Genomic DNA, 27,745 nt, shown 5'->3' with positions numbered 1-27,745 from the left:
AATTTCCGAGCTCTCTGCGGGTCCGTGAAGCGGAGTAAAACTTGGTCAACAAGCCGCCGGAGAGGCGCTCTGATCCCGGGACCAGCTCTCAGTTCGGACGGTGGATTATCGCTCCATCGGAACACAACTCGGTGCGGACGGTCGGGAAGCGGTCGGTGCTGTAGGCTGCTGGGTGTCGGCGGCTCCGGGCAGAGAGGGAGACTTTATCCGAGGCAGAGGTGAGTCTGGCGGCTCCGAGCACATTTCCATGTGGGCAGATTAACAGCGCGTCTAACAAAAGAGCCGCTCTGCCGCTCTGAGCCGCCGCTAACCGAACCCCGGACCCCCGCTGGGCTCAGCCCGGAGCTCCCGGTCCACTCCGGGACTCACTTTGGTGTGTTTGGCCGGAGTTGTGCTGTGATATTCGGTGTTTGTGACTCGGTTTCCCTCCTCTTTTTTCAAAGTGCGGCCGGTGAAGCGGAGCTCCGAGATGCCGCTTCTCCACAGAAAAGCCTTCATCCGGCAGAAACCGCCTTCGGACCTGCGGCCGGACGAGGAGGTTTTCCTCTGCAAGATCACCCACGAAATCTTCCGGACCTACGAGTGAGTATCCGCCGGCTGCCCGGGCTCACCTGTGGGCTGCTGGGTCCGGTGTGAGTGACAGTTGGTCGGCTGGCAAACTTCCAGACAAGATAAACAAAAGCCAAGTTGACCCGGAGTGGAAATGAGAACTTGTTTCGGTCCGAACCTGGCTAAAAGTCGTGTTAAAGCGGGCTGGAGGCGGGTTAGAGCGGGTAGCAGGTGCTGGACCGGACCGCCCGGGTCAGGGCAGGTGTAACGGAGGCTAAGTTAGCGAGCTAACCGAGCTAAAGCGGGTTAGCGGCAGTTAGCCCGGGTAGCTAACAAGCTGTCAGCGGCGGTTAGCTGCTAGTTTTAGCCGTTAGCTCGAGGCCCGCTGACAGTTGGAGCGGAGCCGGTCCGGACCGTTAAACCGACACCGTTAAAGGGCACTTACACCGGTTTTAACGGCTCCGGGAGGCAGCAGCGGAGTTTCTGACTCTGGAGACTCAGTGAAATGTGAATATTCTGACTCAAAGTGTTTCTGTTTTGGTTTTACCTTCAAATGGAGTCAAATGTTGACCTTAAAGTCAGAACCAGGACCTCAGACAGGAAGTACAGACTTGTTTCAACCGGTTCCTACCATCACAACTCATCTGGTTCATTAACCTGAACATCCAGGTAGATGTTGTTTTTACAGGTAATCCCTTAAATGATTCATCTGCTTCATAATTCAGGCCTGAAAGCTACAACAGAAGTGAATATTTAATGTTTAATATCAGTTTAATCTGTAATATTTAGAAGCCCTACCATCTCTCAACAACTTTATTATTTCTAAAATGACGACCAATCAAAAGCAAAACCTTTAGAAAGACTGTACTCGAAATTCAGGCTCCAAAGTAGAAACAAAAGTGAATCTCTGTGAATGAAACCAAACTGAGTCCAGCTGTGATTCCCAGTCAGTCTATCTGCAGAACATGGTTCTATAATGAGCTGAGAACATCAGAACCTTCTCAGTTCTGGACCTATGGACTGGGACTATCTATGTCTGCATCATGGCTCCACATGGAAAAGAAAGTTGGAAAAGGATCCAGGAAGATCAGTGAGCAACTAGAAACCAGTGAAGCACAGTCAGCAGTAATCAGGAGGTCTAGAAGGAGTCATAGTACCACTGATCAGGAGGTCTAGAAGGAGTCACTACCACTGATCAGGAGGTCTAGAAGGAGTCATAGTACCACTGATCAGGAGGTCTAGAAGGAGTCATAGTGCCACTAATCAGGAGGTCTAGAAGGAGTCATAGTGCCACTAATCAGGAAGTCTAGAAGGAGCCATAGTGCCACTAATCAGGAGGTCTAGAAGGAGTCATAGTGCCACTGATCAGGAGGTCTAGAAGGAGTCATAGTACCACTGATCAGGAGGTCTAGAAGGAGTCATAGTACCACTAATCAGGAAGTCTAGAAGGAGTCATAGTGCCACTAATCAGGAGGTCTAGAAGGAGTCATAGTACCACTGATCAGGAGGTCTAGAAGGAGTCATAGTACCACTGATCAGGAGGTCTAGAAGGAGTCATAGTACCACTGATCAGGAGGTGTAGAAGGATTCATAGTACCACTGATCAGGAGGTCTAGAAGGAGTCATAGTACCACTAATCAGGAGGTCTAGAGGGAGTGATAGTACCACTAATCAGGAGGTCTAGAAGGAGTCATAGTACCACTAATCAGGAGGTCTAGAAGGAGTGATAGTACCACTAATCAGGAGGTCTAGAGGGAGTGATAGTACCACTAATCAGGAGGTCTAGAAAGAGTCATAGTACCACTAATCAGGAGGTCTAGAAGGAGTCATAGTGCCACTAATCAGGAGGTCTAGAAGGAGTCATAGTGCCACTAATCAGGAGGTCTAGAAGGAGCCATAGTGCCACTAATCAGGAGGTCTAGAAGGAGTCATAGTACCACTAATCAGGAGGTCTAGAAGGAGTCACTACCACTGATCAGGAGGTCTAGAGGGAGTCATAGTACCACTAATCAGGAGGTCTAGAAGGAGTCATAGTACCACTAATCAGGAGATATAGAAGGAGTCATAGTACCACTAATCAGGAGGTCTAGAAGGAGTCATAGTACCACTAATCAGGAGGTCTAGAGGGAGTGATAGTGCCACTAATCAGGAGGTCTAGAAGGAGTCATAGTGCCACTAATCAGGAGGTCTAGAAGGAGTCATAGTTCCACTAATCAGAGCTCCTAAAATGACTCCACAGACAGTGAACTACTTCCACAATCCAGCTGTAAAAACAGACATTAGCTGCTTCAGACTTGGTTCAGGGGTTCTCAATGGAAACCAGAGTTAGTGTGAAGCTCAGACAATGTGAAGGAACCTTCAGAACATCAACCTCGGAGGATGGAGGACCAGAACTAAACCTGGTTGCTGCTCAGAACTAAACTTCCAGATGAAAGTTTGCTGAAGAACCTGAGAAGAAGCCCTGATGGATGCTGGAGAACATTCTTTGGTCAGATGAAGATCAGTGAGTTCAGATGGAGTCCAGATGTTTGGTGAGAACCTGACCAGGACTACCACAGTGGATGCAGAGTCCTGACAGTGAAGAACGGAGGTTGGAGTGTGATGATATGGAGCTGCATGAGGTCAGAAGGTGTTGATGACATTTACAGATGCAGCATGAATGTCTGTGGATAAACCAAAATACTGACTGACCAGATGAAGAAGAGGAATATTCCAGCAGAGAACATCCAAAGAACAACATCACTTAAGAGGTTCTACAGAAGTACAAGGTGGAACTAGAACCTGGACCAGAATGTTGCCTGATGAGGATCCAACAGAACCTTTCTGGTGTTTTACAGAGAAAAGTAGAAAAACTAAACCTTCTATGAAAGCTTGACTGACTTTTTTTGCACCGAGTTCCTAAATTAAAGCCTGAATTTTTAATTTCGTAAGTCTAAACTGTTATTTTTGAATTTAAAGTCTGAGCAAATACTCTGGTGCTGAACTTAGAAGTAATCTGATTACTGTAAGGGGCCACAATTTAGAATCATTTGACATAAAGGGTGTACTCACTTCTGTTGTACACTTAAGAGTGAATTTAAAATTGACCAACAGGTTTCTTTTGGGTAAGATATAATAATATAAATGATATAAACAAGGGTTAAAGATCAATTTTAACTATTTATGTGTTTATTCTGCATTTATATAAAAACACAGTTTTCAGAATAATTTGTATGTTTCAAAAATGGGGCAGATTTTTCATAAAATGCAGCTTTGGTACCATTTAAATGGTCATTTCTACTCTGTTCTCCGTGTTTTGTCGAAACTCAGAATCAGTAGGTTTTCACATAATTCACCAAAGTTTCAATTTAACATCACATCAAATACTCTACTGTTCAACTTAGAAGTAATCTGATTACTCGAAGACAGTTGTTGCACAGGGGTGTACTCACTTCTGTTGTAGTGAATTAAACTTGACCAGCAGGTTTGTTTTGGCTGGAAATGACAAATGAGTGACAGCAGACAGTCGGATGTTAAATTAGATCTGTTTGAATGACAGGTTTTCACAGAATTCACTGAAGTTGTGGAAACACATTTTGATTTCTGTCTAACAGTATCTGTAGTCTCAGGAAATGTCGAACAGCAAACTCAAACCTGCTGTTTAGAGAAAACCAACAACAGTAGAGAAAATGCATAAACAGTCTCTTAAAAATGAATATTTTTTTGGCTTAAAGAAAGAAATAACAGCAAACAAACTCGTATCTAATGTTTCGTTCTTACCTTGATCCCAGGAGGTTATTTCCAGATTTTTCCAGACACAGATTCAATCAAACTTCCTAATGTGACCTGGAGTTTTTGTGCGTAACATAATAAAAAGAAAGCAAATCAGTTGAGACAAATAAACAAATGAAGCGAATCCAGGGAATCTGAAGTAATTAAAAGTGTTAGAAATATTCACTGTACAGGAATGTGCAAAGATTCACTGGAGAATATTCAGATTTATGATGTAAACAACCAGAACTAGAGCGACATGATAAAGGGTTTGTGTTTTCCTCTGAAGATAAACCTGAAACTTCCTCCTCCTCTTCTTCAGTGAGTTCTTTGAGAGGACCATCCTGTGCAACAGTCTGGTGTGGAGCTGTGCTCTGACGGGCCGGGCCGGTCTCACCTACCTGGAGGCGGTGGACAGCGAGCGCCGGGCCAAGCAGAACCTGCAGAGCTTCCCTCAGAGCCTGGTGGCGCCGCTGCTCCACCTGGCTGCTCTGAGCCGCCGCTGCCGCCTCACCGAGCTCTGCGAGGACGTCTACGCCTTCGTCAAGGACCGCTTCTTCCCCGGGGAGACGGTGGACGTCAACGGACGCAACGGAGCCAGGTACCGACGCCGTGTTTGTCTCTGGTTACCATGGAAACCAGTTCTATAACAGTCTTTGTTGCACCTAAACAGGTGAAAACAGGTGATCTGATATGTGTGTGTGTGTGTGTGTCAGATATGTGTGTGAGATCCTGCAGGTTCACTCTCCTCAGTCCAGCGCTAACGGAGTGCTGGCCGCTAACGGCCACCCCAAACAACCCGACAGCGACACCATCGTCATCAGCGACAGCGACGACGAGACCAACGCCTTCCAGAGTCCAACGCCACAAATCAACGGGTCAGTAGGTCATAGGGGGGTAGAACAGGGGCATTGACATCAGGTTAGTCATTTAATATGGAGTATTAGAGGGTAAATATATTATTAGAGGGTAAATGTTGCATTAGAGGGTAAATGTAGTGTTACAGGGTAAATGCAGTATTAGAGGGTAAATGTAGTATTAGATGGTAGGAGGTACTGAGGCTCCAGCAAATGTAGAAAACCTGTTTTCTCTCCATGTCAGTCAGTCAATCAGCTGTAGTTCCTGGCTGTTCCACCAGGTGGAGTCTCTTCTTGTTTAATCCTGTAGAGACCAGAGGAGGCATCACTCAGACTACAGGCAGAGAGCATTGTGGGAGTTTAGCTAGCAACGGGCACCATGACAGACTTCTGAGTTTGTTCATGACCTCCAACCAAACTGGGATGAGCCAGTACTGAGTTAATTTGTGTGTTTGTGTGTCTGCAGGAAGAGGAAGAAGCCTCTGAGTCCGTCAGTGTTTAAATACACAGTGAGGATGGTGAAGGACCAACACAGTGAATCGTTTACTGTCAAAGCCAATCAGATCAGGTGAGAAGTTTCACCTGTGTAACCTCATACAAATCTTGCAGAAACATTATGGTACTCAGAGTCGTACATCCAGCTGATGTTAGGGTGGAGCTCATTCAGCTATTAATGGTTCTGAGATGGTGTTCTGCATTGGTTGTAACCAGTGGTTAGTTGACTTGTTGCCTTTCTATCATCTCCAACCAGTCTGCCCACTCTCTGACCTCTCTGGATACTTTCTCTGTAAACCCTAGAGATGATTTGGGGTCACCCAGACAATTTCCTGTTTTCCATGAAAACTCCCACTTTTATCCATGTGCTAACATAACTGCACAAGGGTTTTCTAATCATCAATGAGCCTTTCAACACCATTAGCTAACACAATGTAGCAATAGAACACAGGAGTGATGGTTGCTGGAAATGTTCCTCTGTACCCCTATGGAGATATTCCATTAAAAATCAGCTGTTTCCAGCTACAATAGTCATTTACCACATTAACAATGTCTACACTGGATTTATCCTTCATTTAATGTTATCTTCATTGAAAAAAACTGCTTTTCTTTCAAAAATAAGAACATTTCTATGTGACCCCAAACTTTTGAACAATAGTGTAGTAAAATACAGTAAAAATATAGAAAATATATAGTAAAAGTCCAGTAAAAAATTTTGATAAAATATAGAAAAAAAGGTAAAAATATAGAAAATTTATAGAAAAAAATACAGTAAAAAATCTAGATAAAATATCGCAAAAATACAGTAAAAATACAGTACAAATATAAAAATGCGATAAAATATAGTAAAAATGCAGTAAAAATACAGTTAACATATAGTAAAGATACAGTGAAAATATAGTAAAAAATACAGTAAAAATCTAGTGAAACAGTAAAAATACAGTAAAAAATGCAGTAAAAATATAAAAATACAGTAAGAATACATTAAAATATAATAAAAATACACTAAAAATACAGTAAAAGTCTCGTGAAACATAGTAAAAATACAGTAAAAATATAGTAAAATACAGTAAAAATCTCATGAAACAGTAAAAATACAATACAGTAAAAATACATTAAAAATATAATAAAAATACAGTTAAAAATATAGCAAAAATACAGTGAAAATGTAGTAAACACATAATAAGAAAACACTTGTTCTAAAGTTTGGGTGCATATTAACCACATTAACAATGTCTTGACTGGATTTGTCATTCATTTAATCTTATCTTCACTGAACAAACTGCTTTTCTTTCAAAAATAAGGACATTTCTAAGTGACCCTAAGCTTTTGAACGGTAGTTTATGTTCTGTAGAATCTATTCATACATTCTCTCCTCATAACCAGCATCTGTTTAAAGCTCTGTTTCTTCTCCTGACTTATAAACACTCGTGTGGTTTGAACTTTTTGATCACACAGTTGATTTATCTGAATAATAAACTTATGTTACAGATTTGAACATTTTGAGGTGATGTTTAGCTTCTGTGCTAAATTTTCTGTTTATCTGATGAACTTTGTGTTTCCAGCCGGAGGAAGACGACTCTGTCCAGAGAGAGACTGAAGCTGCTCTTCAAGCAGCACTGTGAGCCTCACAACGGGACCATCGTCATCAAGGTGAGAGCAGCATCACTTCCTGAATGGCTGATACCTGCCCTACAGGTGGATCTAACTCACCTCTATTACCTCCTTCTATCTGGCAGCCCTCCACTGTGATGAAGTACCGACTCTCTGAACAGACTTTCTCTCAGTTCTTCCCCGATGAGCCTCCACTGTTCCCCTTCAGCCCTCCCTCGAAAGGTGGGCGGGGCTCACCTGGACAGGTAGGTCTAACAGGACATGACAGGAAACATGTGACACGTTAGAAGGTTAATCTTCACAGACAGAAAGCAAAGTGTCTGCTGTAAGTTTTTATCAAGTGGGTCGTTCTATTTCAGAGTTTAAGAACAGTTTGTGTCTCGGATTTACTTGAAAATTTACAGAATAAATTAGACTCGGACGACTTCATTAATCACCGGAGAGAAATAAAGTTGTTACAGCAGCATGAATGTTCAGTGAAGGGGTAAACTATAGGATAACACAAGGAAATGAAGCTAAAATACAATAAAAATATAGAAAATATTATATAGAAAAAATTACAGAATAAACAAGAGTGATACAGAAATGAACTAATGACATAAGAAGGTGCAGATTACAGAAGTTTACAGATGTAATGAATGACGTTTAGTATGTAAAGAGGTTTATGGATATTTATAAAGGTGTTGGTGAAATTTTACATTAATATATAAAGTAATTTCTGACATAAAATAAGATGTAAAAAATAGGAAATTTGAATCTATTTGAACAACAATATCTGAGGAAATATTAAAGATAAAAACCTGAAATTTTCTCTCATTTCCCATCAAGTCATTGATTCAGACCAAATACTAACAGGAGCAAACTAAAATAAGAAAATATAAATGTATTTTTTGTTTCAGGGGAAGTTAATGACTAAATTATGTTTTTGAAGTGTGGATTTGTATGCATATTTTGAAGAAAAATTTGTAACAGAAACAGCAAAATTTGGAAGAATGTCCAAAACTAAAGTTTCTACGCTCACTTGAGGTTGTTTTTGGCCCAAAAAAGAATTTAAGGAGATGGAAAAAGCTTGTCTCAATAAGTTTCGCTGCTTTATTTATTTAAAAAAATCATTTGTTGGCCCACTTTCAGGAGGTTTTTTTTTTTATTTGAGTCTGTTTGAACAACAATATCTGAGGAAATATTAAAGATAAAAACCTGAATTTTTCTCTGTTATTTGTCGTTATGTTACTGATTCAGAAACTGGAATATTGGACTGTAAATCAAATAAAATCTGGCCAGACTGGACCCTCTGGAGGGCGGGGCCGCATGTTGGACACCCCTGGTTTATAGCATTAAAATTTCCAGCAAATCAGAGATGAATAATCAGAGGGAACCTGATGATTTGAGATGCAGGAAGTCGTATTTATTTTTAAAGTGACAGATGTGAGCTTTATACAGCTGAGAGCAGGAATGTTCAACAGCTTCACTTTAACTGAAAGATTTACATTAAAAGCTGTTGAACGTTTTTCATGTTTGCTGCAGATCTCGTCTGTCCAGATTCAGCAGCTTCATAAATAAACCTACAACCACGTTAGGAAAGTTTCTGCAGCTGTTCTCTGATCAGTTTAATGTTCCGTGATGTTTCCAGGCGAGCTCGTCACTGCTGAAGGCGGCGGAGGAGAAGCTGAAGCTGCTGCACCAGAGGGAGGAGATGGCGATGGCAGCTCAGGACCGAGCTCGGCTGAAGAGGGAGAAGGAGGAGGCTCAGGAGGCCAAGAGGAAGGAGAAGGAGGACCGGGAGAAGATGAAGGAGGAGCAGAGGAGGAGGTTCGAGGTGGAGAAGCAGAGGAGGAGGGAGGAGAAGGAGCAGAGGAAGCTGGAGAAGGAGAGGGTGAGTCCAGATTTATTCATAAAGCACATTTAAAACAACAGGAGAGGAACCAAAGGAACAAAACAAAACACAACAACTAAACGACTAATCTGAAAAATGTTATAAAATAATGAGAAATAAAAACAAGATTTTTGTGGATCTGATTTACAGGAACGAGAGAAGCTGAAGGAGGAGAAGAAGAAATACGCTGAACGGCTGAAACTGTGGAACAAACCCAGAGAGGACATGGAGTGTGAAGACCTGAAGGTCAGTGAACGCACCACCAAACAGTATGATATGATGATTTGAACTGATAAATGAAGGATTCTGTTAAACCGATTAGAATATTTTCTATAAAAACATGACTGAATATATAAACTAAAGCTAAAAACTCCATCACATCAGCAGTAAGGAGTCGGTGAACATTTTACTGTAAAGAACCAAGCAGGAAATGGTGACTGTGGTTTGGACCGAAGCCTCTAAAAAACATGAACTCATTTCTGTTTATGGGATGACATCTGAAAGCATCAGCTTCATGTCTGAATGCTCACCTTTCTGTAGATGTTGGGATCAAACTGAGGAACGTTTCAGCTTCAACATAAATCTAAACTGCACCCAGTAACATCAGCAAACAGAAGTGATTTTTACACATTTTAGTTCCAATATTAGACTAAAAACACCCAATAGCAAAAGGTAGAGTTTGAAAACCACAAAACACCAACTTCATTCTCTTTACTCTACAGTTTAACATCTGTTACAAACTGGGATGGATGGATTAAAGAAAGATAGATAAATAGACTAAAGGTTTGGATGGATGGATGGATGGACGGACGGACGGACGGATGGATGGAAAATCACTTCCTGAACCTCTCAGATTTGCAATCAGTCTCTGAAGGTGCTGCTGTTGACCACCTTCAGGGGTGGAGTAGCTCTGTACGGTTGGTCATTAGTGAAATCTGCAGAAATCTAGCTTTCATGCGATGAAGACGGTAACAGGACAGTTTAATGAGACTCACTGATCATTAAGTGCTCTGGGTTTGAAGTTCAGTTTGTTGCTTCCAGCTGTTGAGGAGTTTTTCCTCTGAGTTTATTAAATATCTGCAGCCTTAGATTCATCTTTAAACTACAGCCGAACCATCAACTGTTCTACTGATGTCCAGATTCAGTCCAGGTGACTTTAGGGTCGGACTGTTGTGATGAGGATAAATAATAGAAGTTGGTTCTTGGTTTGATTAAAGTAGAAATAACAAAATTAAATTATTAAGCCATTCTCCTGAACCTGCATCTTTGTGTGTCTTGGTTCCACCAGGAGCTGCCCAGTCCGGTTCCGGTGAGAACCCGTCTTCCTGCAGAGCTCTTTGGAGAAGCTCTGATGGTTCTGGAGTTTCTGAGGGCCTTCGGCGAGGCCTTCGACCTGAAGGACGAGTTCCCCGATGGCGTCTCTCTGGGTGAGAACATTTATACCAACTCTGCTGGACACCGTGGTTCTTAATGTGGTTCTGCTCCCAGGGTGGTTCTCTCTGATGCTGTGGTTCTGTTGAGCTGATGGATGTAGTGGAGGTTCTAGTGGAGATCTCAGAGCATGCTGGTCTCTCTTATTTTAATTCAACAAGACTGTAGAGGTGCGTTTGATCTTTTACAGATTCTGAGTTTCAGTAGATTCTACAGGTTCTTATAACAGATGTTCTCCCTCTTAGCAGAACATCTGGAGGTTAGACTGATGGCTACATGGTTCTAACTCATGCTGTGTTGGATGTTTTTCTAGATAGAGGTTCTGAAGGTTCTCACAGATCTTGTTTTGGTTCTGAGGAATGTTTTCTCTCTGTCGTGGCCGTGCAGATGTTGTGTTGGTTCTAACAGATGTTCTCTCCACAGAGGTTCTGGAGGAGGCTCTGGTGGGTTCTGACCCTGAAGGTCCTCTCTGTGAGCTGCTGTTCTTCTTCCTGTCGGCCATTTTTCAGGCTCTGGACGAGGAGCAGGAGGAGCTGGCTAAGGAGCAGGCAGAAGGTAACACAAACCCAACACACAAATTTGTCTTTTAGTACAGCAACACATAATTACTCAACAAGACATGCTGCTGGAAATCATTTTACCATGTCTAAATCTAAGTCAGTTTCCCAATATACAGTATTATGTAATTCAACAGAGAAACATAATAAACTTTAAAATAAGACTAAAAGATTATTACTTAGCACAAAATTTAAATTATTAATATCTATGAGTTACTCAGGGGAGCAGAAGCTGGTAAAATACAATAGTTAAATAAAAATAAATCATAAACTCAAATGTAGTGGCTGCAATGTTACAACAGCAAGACAGATTCCAATTATACTGCATATATTGTGAATGTAATTAATAGCAAGGATGCAGGGTTCAGTGTTTCATTGTTCAGAGACTGAAATCCTGGCTAGTTTCTGAGGAGGATTATTCTTTAATCAATATTATTGCTGGGTCATGACATCGTTGGAGAAGAACAAAATCTGTTTTTATGATGATTCAATGTGGGAGTATTGTGTGTGGCAAGCTTTTGGTTCAGCATGAGTTGTATACATGTATGACATTTGTATTGTAAATGTGTATTCTTGTATATATTGTTTGTGTATTCTGTAATTCTGATTTGTATGCATTATGTGTACATGTTGCATTTTGGTGTTGTCACAAAGGAAATTATGAAGACCCCAGGAAGAATAGCTGCTGCCTTGCAAAAGCTAATAGGGGGTCGTAATAAAACAAACACAAACACACAACCTGCTGTTGGTTCTGTCATCAGTTTGTTTCCTGTGAGACCAGAACTCAGAACCAAAAATTTACGTGAAATTCTCCTGATGTAACGCTGTAGCTGAACACAAGGGGGTGCTGTACTTCATATGAACAAGAACGTGTTGTGTCTAACGTGTTGTATCTAACGTGTTGTGTCTAGCGTGTTGTGTCTAGCGTGTTGTATCTAACGTGTTGTGTATCTAACGTGTTGTATCTAACGTGTTGTGTCTAGCGTGTTGTGTCTAGCGTGTTGTATCTAACGTGTCGTATCTAACGTGTCGTATCTAACGTGTCGTGTCTAGCGTGTTGTATCTAACGTGTTGTGTATCTACCGTGTTGTATCTAACGTGTTGTATCTAACATGTTCTGTCCGTGTAGACCTGTCGGAGGCTCTGGAGGATGATTCTGATCCGACCCGTTCTGCTCTGAGTGCTGTTGCCTCCCTGGCGGCTGCCTGGCCTCAGCTCCATCAGGGCTGCAGCCTGAAGCAGCTGGACCTGGACAGCTGTACGCTGTCAGAGATCCTCCGGCTGCACATCCTGGCGTCCGGCGCAGACTGTAACCACGGCAACGCCAAGCTGCGCTACCAGAAGCAGGGCGGGTTCACCCTGATGGACGACCCGTGTGTGGAGCTGCGATTGGCCGAGCCGGCACTGCTGAAGAGGCTGTCGTGCACGGCGGTGTATGACCTCACACCAGGTGAGCAGCCGACCAATCAGATACAAACACTAAAAACATGACTCCATTCTACACTCTGTCCAGTCCTGAACTCAACCTCCTCGACTGGACCGGTTCTGTCTACAGGGAGATGGAGAACTAAACATACGTTCTCATTTTTATTAGGCAATACTGTGTAAGTTCTAACATCACAAGAACTCAAAGTTCAGTTTAAGAAGATTAAAATGATCCAGTTCAGTTCTGAAGCTCAGTTATGTACACCTGGTTTCATTTTCACAGCTCCAGACTGTTGGTTGGTTTACATTAATGTTTATTTGTAGGGGAGAAGCTGAGGATCCTTCAGGCTCTGGTGGGGAAGCTGCTGACGTTGGCGTCCAGCAGAGATCTGATTGAAGACAGTGTGGAGGATCAACGAGCCGCCAGACAGGAACTGAGAGAAATCAGAGCTGAACAACACCGCAGGGAGAGAGAGGAGGCTGCACATAGGTATACAGGTGTACACACTCTGGTATACTCACAGGTGTACACACTCTGGTATATTCACAGGTGTACACACTCTGGTATATTCACAGGTGTACACACTCTGGTATACTCACAAGTGTACACACTCTGGTATACTCACAAGTGTACACACTCTGGTAAATTCACAGGTGTACACACAGTATACACACTGGTCTACACACACAGGTGCACAGGCAGTATACCTACAGGTGTATACAAACAGTATACACACAAAGGTGTATACTCACAGTATATGCACAGAGGTGTACACTCAGGTGTATACATGTTGTGTACATGCAGGTGTATGCAGAGGTATACACGCTGTGTACACACACTGGTATACACACAGATGTACAGGCAGTATACCTACAGATGTATACAAACAGTTTACACAGATGTGTACTCCCTGTGTACACAGAGGTGTACACACAGATGTGTACAAAGGTATACATGCTGGTATACAGGCAGTATACCTACAGGTGTATACAAGCAGTATACACACAAAGGTGTATATGCACAGAGGTACACTCACTGTCTACACACAAGTGTTTACAGAGGTATTCACTCAAAGGTGTACGTGCAGGTGTGTATGCATTGTATACATTCAGGTGTATACAGAGGTATACACACTGTGTACACACACTGGTATACAAATGTACACACACAGGTGTACAGCAGTATACCTGCAGGTGTATACAAACAGTATACACGCAGAGGTATACACACAGGTGGACACAAGAATACACAGGTATATACACAGTAACACACCTGATATAAACAGGTTTACACATAACTACACACAGTGTTCACACTGGAACACACTGAGTCATTATTTACGTTTTTGACTGAACCTTTCAGGGTTCGTCTCCGTAAGGAGGAGAAGCTGAGGGAGCAGGAGCAGAGGATGAGGGAGAAGGAGGAGAAACTGAAGGAGCAGGAGGAGAAGCTGAAGGAGGAGAAGGGAGGAGTCCAGACCAACGGGTAGGAAATGAATGTTTGTCTCCTCAGATCAGAGTTAATTTAACAGCTGGGATTCACTACATCTGGAACAGGTTAATTTGATCCGTTATGTTCAGTTTGATCAACACTTTGTTTAATTAATCGGCTTTTACATTAAATTCTTTTTAGCAGTTCTGCTCATTCATGTTGTGTTGTTGATTATTTATTGTTTTTTTTTAACCTGAGATGAGAAAGTTCTTTGTGATATTTAAGTTGTATATTTGCTCCGCTACAGTGAGACTCCTGCAGGACGTCACACTGAGGATGACGAGGGTCAGAACTCTTCATCAAACAGCAAGAAGATGATGAAAGGTAAAAACAAAAAAAGATCTCAGAGCTGTGAGTCCTACAGCAGGTCACTGGATGTGTAGTCGGAGTATAAACTGTGTTCATGTTGATTCTCTTCCAGCTAAAATGATCCAGAAAGACAAACAGCAGCAGCAGACGCCTCCAGACTCCAAACCTCCATCCTGTCCTCCGACCAGCCTGACAGCAGAGGAGCTGGAGAAGGAGCAGGAGAAGGTCAGAACCAGAACCAGTGTTCATTCATTAGACCCCAGGATCTGGAGGGTAGAGGACCATTAAAATGCTCTGATCTGACTCTGATAAGGAGAACGTTTCTTCCTCTGTGTTTTCATAACTCTGACCAACCACCAACCAACACGCTGATATGAGCCTTAAAGTTCACCCAGAATGATCTTATTAAAGTTTCCTCCAGCTTTAGATAGAATGCATCTAAAGTTTTCTGAAAATGACAGAAAAATTGTTCCAAATGACATCAAAGTTGTCCAAAGTTACACAAAAATTGTCTTTAAAAGGCTTTTTACTTTAAAAGGCTTGAAATTTGTCTAAAATTACTCAAAGTTGTTCAAAAGGTCATTAAATCGTCCAAAATGACTTGTAAATTGTTTAATAATTCAAAAACTGTCCAAAATTACTTCAACACTTCTTCAAAATGTCACAATAATGAGCCCAAAAGTGTCCAGAATTAGTCCAAGTTTACCCAGAATGCACTTTTTAAAGTTTTCTTTGGTCATTTATCAGAAAACAGCAGAAGATTCTTTGGTCTGATGAAGCGAATTAATTCCTCCACAAACTGAAGTCTGAGCACAGACTTGTGCTGTAAATTCTTGCAAACTGAATTACTAGTTTCTCAATAGTATTTTGACTTTTTTTTTGATAAACTGATTTGTTACCAAACGTAGGGCAGATTATTCATTTTCAAACACCTACATCTTTAGTGCATTCTGCAAATATTCATATATCTTGTTACAAGATTTATGAGGAAAAAAGTTCAATTTCAACCATATTGCGCCTCAGTTTATCATTTACACGTTACAGTTTACAGATCCGAGTGTCTACAAAGGACAAATTTAAAATAGCAGTTTACGTTTATTGAAAAATTGCAGATGACGTCTTTAATGTCTGTAATTTTTAGTCTTTGCAAAGTTGTCCTGCTGGCTGGATTGGACCCCCCTGTTGACACCCCTAAACTAACAGAATCCTGACTGTCCAGACCTCCTTTACTGTCAGATATAAACCGGATTCCTGATGTTCTGGTTCCTCTGCAGGTCCGGGAGCTCCAGGAGCGGATCCAGAAGGCAGCTACCTGCACCTGCCTGCTCCCTTTGGGCCGAGACCGGCTGTACCGCCGCTACTGGCTCCTCCCGTCGGCCTCCGCTCTGTTCGTGGAGGACGACTGCTTCGGCCTGACGGAGGACATGCTGCAGCCGCGACCCAAACCCGCCCAGGACGCCAGGACGGAGGACGAGGACGTGGTGGAGGTGAAGGAGGACAGGTGAGTCTCAGAGGAGGCGGCTTGTAACGAGGCTGAAGCAGCTAAAGAGGCGGAGCTTTCTAATCATCTCTGACCTTACAGCATCGGCTCAAGCCCCGCCTCCTTCCACACCTGCAGCCCACCTGTGGACCGTCCCAACCGGTGGTCCTTCTACAGCTCGGTGGAGGAGGTGGATCAGCTGATCGAGGCTCTGAACCCTCGAGGTCACCGAGAAAGTGGCCTGAAGGAGGCGCTGCTGCAGGAGAGAGACAGACTGCAGCAGTTGCTGCAGAACTGCGACACCAGCAAGTACAGACACACAGGTATGTATACAGGTAAATATAGGAGTAAACAACAGGTGAATACAGGTAAAAGTACAGCAAAACAAACAGGTAAATATATGGGAGTAAACAAACAAGTAAACACAGGTAAAAGTATAGAGAAACAAACAGGAAAATACACAGGTAAATACATGTAAATACACTGGGAAATATAGAGTAAATACACAGGTGAATACTGGTAAAAATACAGCAAAACAAACAGGTAAATACACATGTAAATATAGGTAAATGTACAGGTAAATATAGGAGAAAAACAGATGAATATAGGTAAAAATACAGATGAATGTATAAATAAACTTACAGGTAAATACAGGATGAGATATAGGTATATATACAGGTAAATACAGAGAGAAATATACAAGTAAACATGTAGGTAACTACACATTTAACAGTGATGAATACACAGGTAATTGTACAGGTAAATATACAGGTAAAGATGCGGGTAAAAACACAACTACACCTACAAATAAACATGCAGATGAACAGTTAAACAGGTGAGCATACAGGTAAGTATCCAGGTTAACACAGGTAAGTAGACAGGTAAAGCACAGGTAAATTTACATCTAATAACCAGGTAAACAGACATGTAAATAAACAGGTAAATACTCTATAATTCATTGGTTAATATGCAGGTGACACACCTGTAAACAAACCTGTCCTGTTTGTCCAGGTGAGCTGGAGTCGTCCCGATCTGTCCCAGAATGCACTGCTGCAGCCGAGTCTCTGATGGAGGGGAGGCTGAGAGATCTGCTGCTGGACATCGAGGATCGCATCCACCAGGGAACTCTGGGAACTCTGAAGGTGTGTACACCTGGAGCACCTGCTGAATGAAGCAAACAACCTCAGACTCACCTGGGTGTCTCTGTCATCGTTCAGGTGATGGACAGACAGGTGTGGCGCTCGGCGCTGGAGGCTGGAAACTACGAGCTGCTCAGTTCTGATGCTGGAGCGATGAACGGACGAGAGGAGGCCATGGAGGTCGACTCCGCCCACCTGAGAGCCAGAGACAGGTACGCAGACAGGTGGAGGGGAGACCTGGTCACATAGTGCTGGTCGTCCAATCACAGGAAGGATCTGATGACAGTGAACGTGTCAGCATGAAGGCTTTAGCTTCCTGAGCTCAGAGCTGCTGCTGTGTGTTTACATGTGTTTTGTGTTGCAAATGTGTGTGTTTCATGTGTTATTGTTTGTTGGTGTGATGTTAACGTGTATGTTTGTGTTTCAGGCTGCAGGAGCTGAAGTCCGACTCGGCTGCCGGGGGAACCAGCGGTACCAGGGACTCCTCAGGCCGTCAGCAGCTCCGTACGAATCCTGGCTCAGGCCCTCGGTCACATCGAACACGGCATCGAGAGACGCTTCCTCAAAGCTCCGCTGGGTGAGTCTCTGCAGGTCTGGAAAGGTCTGGAACAGCCTGGAACAGTCCAGGACAGTTTGTGATCGACTGAAGGAAGAAAAAACACAAACTGAAGTTCAGGATCAATCATCAGACACATCACAGGTTAAATAAAAGTTTTAGCAGAATGTTGGCAGAGTTTGAGTATCTGAAACTAAAAGTATTAAAGATACAGGATGAGGTGTGCTGAACAGTTTATATTGTGTTTACTGTATTTAGTAACACCTTTCTGATCCCACTAAAGGTGACGATGACTCAAAGAAAGACCCAAAGTCAAAGAAGAACAAGAAGAAAGACGAGGACCAGATCAGTGATGGTAGGACCTCTAAAGAATCCTCCAGACATAGAAAATAGAGTTTAAAGTTAGAATCATCATCATCAATAGACCTTTCTTCTGTTTCTATCAGTAGAACCATATTTGGCTCTAATCTCAGTGTCAAAAGAGTTAGATTTATAATCAGCTGATAGATTCAGATCGTATATGTCTTTACCTGTCTGTCAGATGGCAGTGACAGCGGTCGGGTGGTGAAGACGGTGTTGGAGCGATGGAGGGATTCTCTACAGTTGTGTTCCAGCCTCTCTCAGGTCAGAAGAACTCTTCATTATTGCTTAGAATCCAGATTCTGAAAGCTCCGCTCTCATTGGCTGCTTAACGTGTCACTCAAAAGTAGGACTGGACATCGAGAACCGGTTTTAAAGTTCAAGTTCAAATGACCTGTCTAACCTTTATTTACCTGTCTGATGTTTCCAGGTGTTCGTCCACCTGTCCAGTCTGGAGCGAAGCGTCCTCTGGTCTCGCTCTGTCCTCAACGCTCGCTGCCGCATCTGCAGACGCAAAGGAGACGCCGACAACATGCTGCTGTGTGACGGCTGCGACCGAGGACACCACACCCACTGTCTGAGGCCCCGCCTCAAGGTAAACAGGCCACACCCACTGTCTGAGGCCCCGCCTCAAGGTAAACAGGCCACCCCCACTGTCTGCTGCTATGATGTCTTTAAACCACACCTGTACCTGGAGGTGATGTCTCCAGAAACATCTTTAACCCTCGTGTCGTCCTGCGGGTCAAATTGACCCGTTTTAAACTTTGAAAATGTGGGAAAAAAATATGTTTTCATGGTGAAACTTCTGATGTCCACATTTTCAACATTTCTGGGAAATCTTTGAACATTTTTTGGTGGAAAAAAGAAAAAAAAACCACACACACTGTCTCTCAGTCGGTTCCAGAAGGCGACTGGTTCTGTCCAGACTGTCGACCCAAACAGAGATCCAGCCGCCTCCCGTCCCGTCAGCGCTCCTCCATTGATGAGGAGGAGGAAGAGGAGGAGGATGACGAGCAGGAAGAGGAAGAGGAGGAGTCTGAGGAGGAAGAGGAGGAGTCAGAAGAGGAAGTGGAGTCAGAAGAGGAGGAGGAAGAAGTTACCGTGAGGTGAGTGTGGAAATATTTCAGTTCGGTCCATCAGCTTTGAGTCTGAAGCTGAACTTCTTCTAATCTGAATCTCTGCAGTGCCAAGAAGAGTCAAGCTCCGCCCCCCAAAGGAAAGAGCCAACAGGCCATGCCCAAAAGTCAACAGGCCACGCCCAAGAACAGCAACACCTCATCTGGGAAAAACTCATCAGCATCCAAGTGAGTATCAGTCATCCAGTTTAAACTCTCCCTGATCCCAGTTTAAACTCCTCCTGATCCCAGTTCACTGACTCCATCCAATCACAGGTCCTCAGGGAAGAAGACCACACCCCCCACATCAAAGACCAACACGGCGTCCGGCAGTAAAGCTCCGCCTCGTTCTGGGAGTCGAAACAGCTCCCATCTGAGTAACGAGATCCTGGCGCCAAACAGCAACGCCAAAACCTCACCTGGTCAGAGCGAATCCCGCAAGAGACCTGCAACAGGTAAACAACCAATCAGGAAACACCTGCGGACAGGTAAATGGCCAATCAGAAAGCACTAACTAGACTATCATCAATTAGCTTCACAAACAAAAACAACAAATATAAACACAGTGATTAACCAGTTACTAATTAGTTATCAGGGATCGACCAATCAGCAGCCAGTAGACAAGTGCAACAGGTGAACACCACCAGTCAGAGAAGAACCAATCAGAACGGTTCACCTGTCAGGTTCATGTGGACTGAAGTAAAACCGGATGATTCTGATCCTCTGAAGTGAATCCAGTTAAATCAGTAAACCACTAGAACCAGTAAACCCAGTTAAACCAGTATGTGTGCTCCTCCCCAGATGCTGCTCCTCCTCCTAAACCCTCCAGACCCGTCCTCCCCCCGTCCTCCTCCTCGTCCAGCCGACGGTCCTCTGGGAGGAACCACGGTGTCCACGAGCTGTCGGCCTGCGAGCAGCTGACGGTGGAGCTGGTGAGACACGAGGACAGCTGGCCCTTCATGAAGCTGGTGTCCAGGACGCAGGTACGAATACACACAATTATACACATATATACACATTTACACACATTTACACGCATACACTACCATTCAAAAGTTTGGGATCACTTAGAAATGTCCTTATTGTTGAAAGAAAAGCTTTTATATTTCAATGAAGATAACATTTAATGAATGATAAATCCAGTGTAGACATTGTTAATGTGGTAAATGACTATTGTAGCTGGAAACAGCTGATTTTTAATGGAATATCTCCATAGAGGTACAGAGGAACATTTCCAGCAACCATCACTCCTGTGTTCTAATGCTACATTGTGTTAGCTAATGGTGTTGAAAGGCTCATTGATGATTAGAAAACCCTTGTGCAGTTATGTTAGTACATGGATAAAAGTGGGAGTTTTCATGGAAAACATGGAATTATCTGGATGAACCCAAACTTTTGAATGGTAGTGTAAATACTACACACACTGCAAATGCTTTATTCTTAGAAAATTTTTAAATGAGAGAGACTTTGATGAACTATTGCTATTTTTATCTGGCAGAAAGTTTAAAATCTCATGATTCCTTCTGTTTTTACAGTTTGGTAAAAGGTTTTGGGGTTGAGATGGTGAAACTGTGTTTGATGGGGTCACGTTGGGAACACATCAGTCTGGTTCTGGCTCCTCATTCAGTACAGACTTCAATCTGAGATCCCATTGATTACTTTTAAATCCTTACATGGTTCGACTCTGTTTGTATTTCAGAACTCTTAACCTCCTATTCTGCCCCAAGACCCATCAGAGCAGAAAATCAAATGTTGTTAAAGTTCCACATTCTAGGCTTAAAACAAAGGCGGATCGTGGGTTTACTGTCTTGAACAAACTCCTGAATATCAGATCAGCTGAGTCAGTTCCTGTTTAAAAAGATTTTAAAAAACCCACCTGTACAGACTGGCATTCATATAACGTTGTAGAATTTGTATGTGTGTATATATACATGTTTATCTGTGTGTATGTATATTCATGGGTAATATATGGGCAAGGCTAGTTTATTTGTAAAACAATTCATACACAAGGGAATTCAAGGTGCTTTACAATGGCACAGAAATACATTCAAAAAATGATTTAAAGGTGGACATACATTAAAACCATAGAAATAAAACATACAAGTAGACATGAAGATCATAAAAATGCATTAAAAGACAAGGATAAAGATTGAATATGTATATATGAATATTTTTCAAAGAGTCATCATACTTTAATTGCATTTTCTATTCATGATTTTTACTTCTTTGTTGTCTTTTGTTGTACAGTAAAACACTTTGTAACTCTGGTTTAGAAAGCACTATAGAGATAAAGTTTATTATGATGAGTTGTGATTAAACTGAGCTTTGATCTGACTTGCAGGACAGAATAATTAACGCTCTGCTCACCTGTGCAGGTTCCAGACTACTATGACATCATCAAGAAGCCGATAGCTCTGAGCACCATCAGAGAGAAAGTCAACAACTGTGAATATCAGACAGCAGGTGAGCGAAAAGAGAAATCATCTTTCAGCTGCAGGATTAAATAATAATGTCGGATCTGTTTCAGTCTGACTGCAGCAGGTTTTAAATTAAAACTACACCAGAGAGGAATCTGGAAAAGTTCCCACCGGACCCCCTCAGAATCAGCTGGTTTAGTTTCATCTATAATAACTTCAGGATGCTTAATACGAGTTAAATATGAGAATATTAGAAAATAATGCTGCCACAAACTGATTCATGTCTAGAAGATGATCCTGATGTCAAATAATCTGATAAAAAAACATCTGAGTTCTGGTAAAAACTGACTCCAAATCAATTTTACATCCATCCAGGTCTCACAATCTGAACACTGAATCTGGTTTCTGTTTATTTATGTTCAGTATTATGGGATGTATTATAGTTGGAAACGCTACAGAAACTCTAAATGACCTTTAACATCCAGCTGCTCTGATTGGCTGTCGGGGAGGAGTGATGATGCTGAGAAAAGGTTTCGCTTAACGAGCTGATGATGTCACGTGATGTCACAACTTCTCTTGGCTGTCTGACCAATCCGCTGCCAGTTTACAGGCACTTTTAGCAAAAGTTCTACCTTCATCCTGTGAATATTTCCAGAGTTCCAGGTCCTTGAAGTCCATAGAGGTGGGTCCAGATTTATCACTTTTTAATGGACGTTTTCCATCATTTCTGAGCCTCAGAACTTCATCAGTCCAGCAGATAGAACCATGACATTTAGGAGGAAAAACACATCTGAGTTCTGGGAAAGACTGACACCAGATCAGTTTAAATCCATCCAGCAGTCACAGTCATTTTTGGTGCATAATGATGAACATACATACTGGACTCACACGAGGTTAGTCCAGTTGCCATAATTTATGCTTGCTTGAAACATACACATCCTACACAGAAATAAATGTCTTAAAATGTCAATTTGGACTTTTTTTTGACATACTGGACATTTTTCAACTTATTTGTGTCATTTTGGACCATTTTTTGTCTCTTTGGACTATTTTTTAATCTGATTTTCAAAAACTGACTTTCATTATGTTAGAAAACTGTTTTGCCAGTTAGTGAATTGTGTCTGTAGATGATCCTGGTTTCTTCTTTCATTGCCCTTCATAGTTCTGACCAACCACCTACCAACATGCTGATATGAGCCTTAAAGTTTACCCAGAATGACCTTTTTAAAGTTTTCTCTGGTGAATTATCAGAAAAAAATGAGAAGGTTAAAGATAAGATAAAGATAAAGTTCTTTATTTCTCCCCACTCCAGGGGAAATTTACATTGTTACAGCAGCTTTATTTACAATATATACAAGGGTGGCAAAATTTTTTAACAGAAAAAATAAAATAAAAATAAAGTTTAAAAGTGCAGAGATGTGCAGTGCAAGAATGTCAGTGCAAATTTTATGGTTTGGGGTGGTAATGATGTAGTCCAGTTTATGTTAACATCAGCCAGTGTTCTTTGGTTTGAAGAGACCAAAATGGAGCTTTTTGTCCTTAAGACTAGACGCTGTGTTTGACAGACATCATCACAAACACACCATCCTCACTGTGAAGCATGGTGGTGGCAGCATCATGATGTGAGGATGTTTTATACCAGCAGGTCCTGGAAGGCTTGTAAAAGTAGAGGGTAAAAACAGGATACCAATGATTGTTTCCATGACTCTGTGTCCTACACATTCAACTCTTGCAGTTTTACTGTTCAAACTATGATACATCCCATAATATTAATGCTCAAAGTTGGTTCTAGAAAAAAAAAAAAAAAATCTGAAATTTGATTCAGTGTTCAGATTGTGACACCTGGATGGATGTAAAACTGATCTGGTGTCAATTTTTCCCAGAACTCAGATGTGTTTTTCCTCCTAAATGTCATGGTTCTATCTGCTGGACTGATGAAGTTCTGAGGATCAGAAATGATGGAAAACGTCCATTAAAAAGTGATAAATTTGGACCCACCTCTATGGACTTCAAGGACCAGGATGTCTTGGGTTCTGAATGTTCTCAGTGCGACTAAACTTAAAGACTGGAAGCAGGAAAGGAGAGCGTCCCTGTAGAAAATTCTAGAGTTGTAGGTAGGTCTGCTCTACAACTTTTTACAGGGGACATTCTCCTTTATGGACTTCAAGGACACGGAATGATCTAAGTGAGACTGAACTTAAAGATTGGAAGTAGGAAAGAAAAATGTCCCCTGGAGAAAGTTCTAGATTATACCTAGGTCTACTCTAGAACTTTCTACAGGGGACGTTCTCCTCTATGGAGTTCAAGGACCTGAAATGTTCAAAGTGAGACTAAACTTGAAGACTGAAAGCTGGAAAGGCGAACGTCCTCTGTAGAAAGTTCTATGCTTAGAACATTCCAGGTCCTTGAAGTCCATAGAGGAGAACATCCCCTGTAGAAAGTTTACGAGTATACCAACTACTATAGAACTTTCTACGTCCAATGTAGAGTAGACCTCTAGAACTTCTACTCTAGAACTTTCTACAGGGGACGTTCTCTTTGGACTTCAAGGACCTGGAACTCTGGAAATGTTCCCAGTCTGATGGTAGAACTCTGATCATTAATAACGTCATTGTAGATGAAGAACCAGATGTTCTGAGGAGGTTCTGGAGGTAGAACTGGTTGATCTTTCATTGAGTGATTCCGCTTTTACTTGTTTGGAGCCTTTTTCTAAACAGGTGTTTTTTAAGAACTGTCAGAAAAATATAGTTTAGTTGTACTTTGTATTTATTAGATAAAACACAGAAGAACAAACTGTGATGTAACGGGATGTAACCCGTCTCCCTGCAGGTGAGTTCATCTCAGACGTGGAGCTCATGTTCTCCAACTGTCTCCAGTATAATCCTCGTCACACCAACGAGGCCAAAGCTGGCCACCGTCTGCAGGAGTTCTTCCACTCGGAGCTCGGCCGGCTTGGCCTAGCAGAGCGCAGCTCCGCCCCGCCCACCAAACGCTCCCGGCACTGAACCAAACGCACCCTGTGACCTCACCGTCGCCTACGCCGCCACGCTCCGATTGGTCCAGAGGCAGGAAGAGGGGCCGGAGCAGAACACGATTTAAGCAGAAGCTGGTTTCGGTTAAAGCTCGCCTCTCCGCTGAGGCTCCGCCCCCTCTCACCTGGCCGGAGCGTCGGCATGTCGACATGTAGCAGACACATTCCCCTGGTGCTGTAGGACGTAGAGACAGTAGAGTCACACATGTTCCCTTTAACCGAAGCAAAAACCACTAAAAGACGTCAAGCTTTGCACTGACATCAGGCCGCTAACGTTGGCTCAGGGACACGACGTTTGATCTGCAGGGTTCGGGGCCAGACGTACGGACGTCTGGGTTCGGGGCCGGACATATGGATGTCTGCGGCGGCCGCCACTAAAACGATTCCCTTTAGAGTCAAAGATTTAGGTTTGCTGTTTGAAAAAATAAAAACCTGCCACTGTGAGAAACACATAAAACCTTCAGGAAGCTCAGGTTCTCGTCTTTCAGCTGCAGCTCGTGACCTTCTTCAGGATGTTACAGCCCAGAGCCACGGCTGTTTTCTGACCTGCCGGGTCAAATACATTGTTTTTCTACCGTTAGTTTCACTGTTGGTCATTTTCTGGGTTAATCCATTTACTGTTTGATTAGAAACTGTTCCGTTTACCGTCATAGAGGGAAAAAAACTGAAAATATTCACCTTTAACAAGCTCAAAACACAGAATTTAGACTGTTTTACATTCAGATGGAACTCAGACTGATTTTCAAAATAGTTGTCAATTAATTTAAAAGTTGATCGATTATCCAACATTTCCATCCACCAGGTCGTGGTTCAGGAACTGAACTTTGGTTAAATAGTTAAATCTCTTGAATCTGAAACTGGACTGTTGTTTAATTTAGTTCATGTTCTGATTTTGGTTTATTTTGAAAGTTATTAAATTCTCCCGGCGTTTAGCAAAATTAATGTCTGTTTCCGTTTAATTTAAATGCCAGAGTCCAGTTTGTGAACTGAATTATGTTTGTCGCTCATTTTATTTTGGCACCGAAGGAAAAAAGTGTCAAATTTTCTGTTTGAGTTCGTTTGTAGAAAACAAAATTAAATTCAGGTGAAATTTCTAACTGTAAATATTTTCAAGTTGGATTTATTGAGTTGTTTCTATTTCAGCGTCCACAGAAGCTCCTCCCTCAAAACTGTAGCCACCCCCCTAACCACACTGGTCCTGCCCCCTGACGTCACAGCAACAACTCCATGTATTAAAAACAAATATATTGTATCCAAAGAAAAGAGGAAACAAGTTTATTCTGAATAAAACTGGAGAACGTTTAATCAGATTGTTGATCTTCAGGAGGTGATGGTTGAGTTGATAAATAACGAAGAAAAAATAGAAAGTTTAAGATCTCAGGACACAAAAAACAGCAAATAAAGCGTGAATTTACCTGGAGAAATACCTGAACTGATGATAGTTCGTCTTTTACCAGGAGTCAGGCTGTGGGTTAGCTTAGCTTAGCATAAAGACTGGAATCAGAAACCCATCAAAATAAACCTCCAGAAATCCACTTAAAAAATTAGCTATAAACACAGTTCAGAACTCCATTAAGAATTTAGCTATTTTTAGGGTTTCTTCCAGTGTATTTTAACGGCACATTCATTCATTATTGAAGTCCTAATTCAGTGAAATCTCAACTTTAACGACATTAATTATGTCTTTTCAGATTTAATGTGACTTAAACTGTCTGAGGATAAAAATATCTGACGCGCTTTAGATTAAACCTCCAGGAATTCAAGTAGGAATACGGTGAAAAACACAGTACAGAACTCCATTCACAATCTGTTTATTTTTGGTTTCCTTCAGTCTCACAGTGATTTATTGATAATCGTTGGTTCACTTATGACAGACTTCAGCTCACAGACATTTCAGCTGCTGAATTTAAACAAATAATAAAGTTTAAAATCTTTAAAATGAGCCTCAGGTCTGGACTAAAATCAGATCAGACGACTTTAAAATCTGTAAATGTTGGACTTCCCCTCTGAGAGCCCGAGCCGTGCGGACTCTGTGGATTTGTAGTTTTTGTATTTTTTTGACTACTGCGACTTTTCCTGCTCTAGTTTTGTTTTTGTTCTTCCTCTCTGATGATGATGAAGGTGTTGTGTGTCGGATGGAGGTGTGCTGTAGACACTACACTCCCCCCGCCTCCCCCTCTGCTGTGTATTTATTTAGATGAAGCCTCTGGTTGTCTTTATTTATGACGCTAGCTGCTGCCTCCTGACGCTGTTTGTTGTTCTGATGTAAAAATAAATGGACTTTTTATAAGCGACTGGAGCCTCTTCTTCTCCACACTCACTTAATTTATCTGGTTTTATTTAAATAGTCACTCAAATCTGGATTTGGTGGCATAAATGTGAGTTTTTCTCATATTTTTTTTATACTTTCAAGCATAAATTTCCATTTTTTTTAAAGCTGCAAATTAGTTTTTTAAATTAATTTCTACTTTTTATCTCTAATTTTGACTCAAGAAGTTAACATTTTTTAGACTTTTTATTATCTATTATAAATCATGCATTTGACTTTTATCTCAATAATATGGATTTATTCTATATATAAAATATGTGAAGACTTTTTTCATGTTATTCCAATTGAGTATGTTTTTAAAAAAAACTAATATAAATTTATATTTTTAAAAAAATATGATCTGATGTTTTTGTCTTTATGTCCAAACAGTCCCATTTTTCCTCAATTTTAAGTTTAGTGTTTAAATTTTGTTATTTAGATTTCATAATTTTGATTTTATTATTTAGATTATATCATTTAAAATGTATTGTTTTTATTTTATTCTTTAGATTTCATGATTTTGATTTTATCATTAAGATTTTATTTTTGATTTTATTATTTAAAATGTATTATTTTATTATTTAGATTTATAACTTTAATCTTATTTAGAATTTTTTATTTAGATTTTATTTACATTTTCTAATTTAGATTTAATTATTTAGAGTTTATTGTTTTGCTTTTATCATTTAGATATTATTTTGATTTTATTACTTTGAATTTATAATTTATAGTTCTGATTTTATAATTTATATATTATTGTTTGGATTTTATTATTTAGATTTTATTATTTACGTTTTGTTATTGTAATTTTATTATTCAGATTTGTTTAAATTTTATTTTTATTTCTATATTTTGATTTTATTATTTTGATTTTATTATTAAAGTTTTAATACTCAGATTTTTTTAAATACATTTTGATTTTATAATCTTATTTTGATTTTACTATTTTTATTTATATGTTTAGATATCATAATTTTGATTTTATTA

At 41.2% G+C, this 27,745-nt stretch overlaps 1 protein-coding gene and 1 non-coding gene across 2 annotated transcripts; both read left to right on the top strand.

The window, feature by feature from the left end:
• Positions 1 to 34: 34 nt before the first annotated feature.
• Positions 35 to 26,744, top strand: baz1a (bromodomain adjacent to zinc finger domain, 1A). Its single transcript, XM_023280001.3, is given in 31 exon segments — positions 35 to 218; positions 444 to 582; positions 4,622 to 4,900; positions 5,016 to 5,177; positions 5,623 to 5,724; positions 7,217 to 7,304; positions 7,391 to 7,510; positions 8,896 to 9,138; positions 9,289 to 9,384; positions 10,427 to 10,565; positions 10,993 to 11,124; positions 12,256 to 12,576; positions 12,876 to 13,041; positions 13,915 to 14,037; positions 14,291 to 14,367; positions 14,465 to 14,577; positions 15,627 to 15,853; positions 15,935 to 16,155; positions 16,844 to 16,974; positions 17,050 to 17,183; positions 17,399 to 17,447; positions 17,449 to 17,548; positions 17,811 to 17,882; positions 18,069 to 18,151; positions 18,318 to 18,482; positions 18,782 to 18,993; positions 19,072 to 19,191; positions 19,279 to 19,457; positions 19,804 to 19,985; positions 21,378 to 21,465; positions 24,249 to 26,744. Coding segments are annotated over 30 exon segments (4,413 nt in total). The 5' UTR covers positions 35 to 218; positions 444 to 469; the 3' UTR covers positions 24,425 to 26,744.
• On the top strand, positions 21,926 to 22,011 carry LOC111575106 (small nucleolar RNA SNORD53/SNORD92). The gene has a single exon (XR_002746707.1). It is a non-coding gene; the product is annotated as a small nucleolar RNA SNORD53/SNORD92 (small nucleolar RNA).
• Positions 26,745 to 27,745: the final 1,001 nt, after the last annotated feature.

Source organism: Amphiprion ocellaris, chromosome 20 (assembly GCF_022539595.1).
Source record: "Amphiprion ocellaris isolate individual 3 ecotype Okinawa chromosome 20, ASM2253959v1, whole genome shotgun sequence".
In the NCBI taxonomy this organism is placed as follows: domain Eukaryota; kingdom Metazoa; phylum Chordata; class Actinopteri; family Pomacentridae; genus Amphiprion; species Amphiprion ocellaris.
Note: the sequence above shows the minus strand (reverse complement) of the source record. Positions and strands in the feature narration are given on the sequence as shown.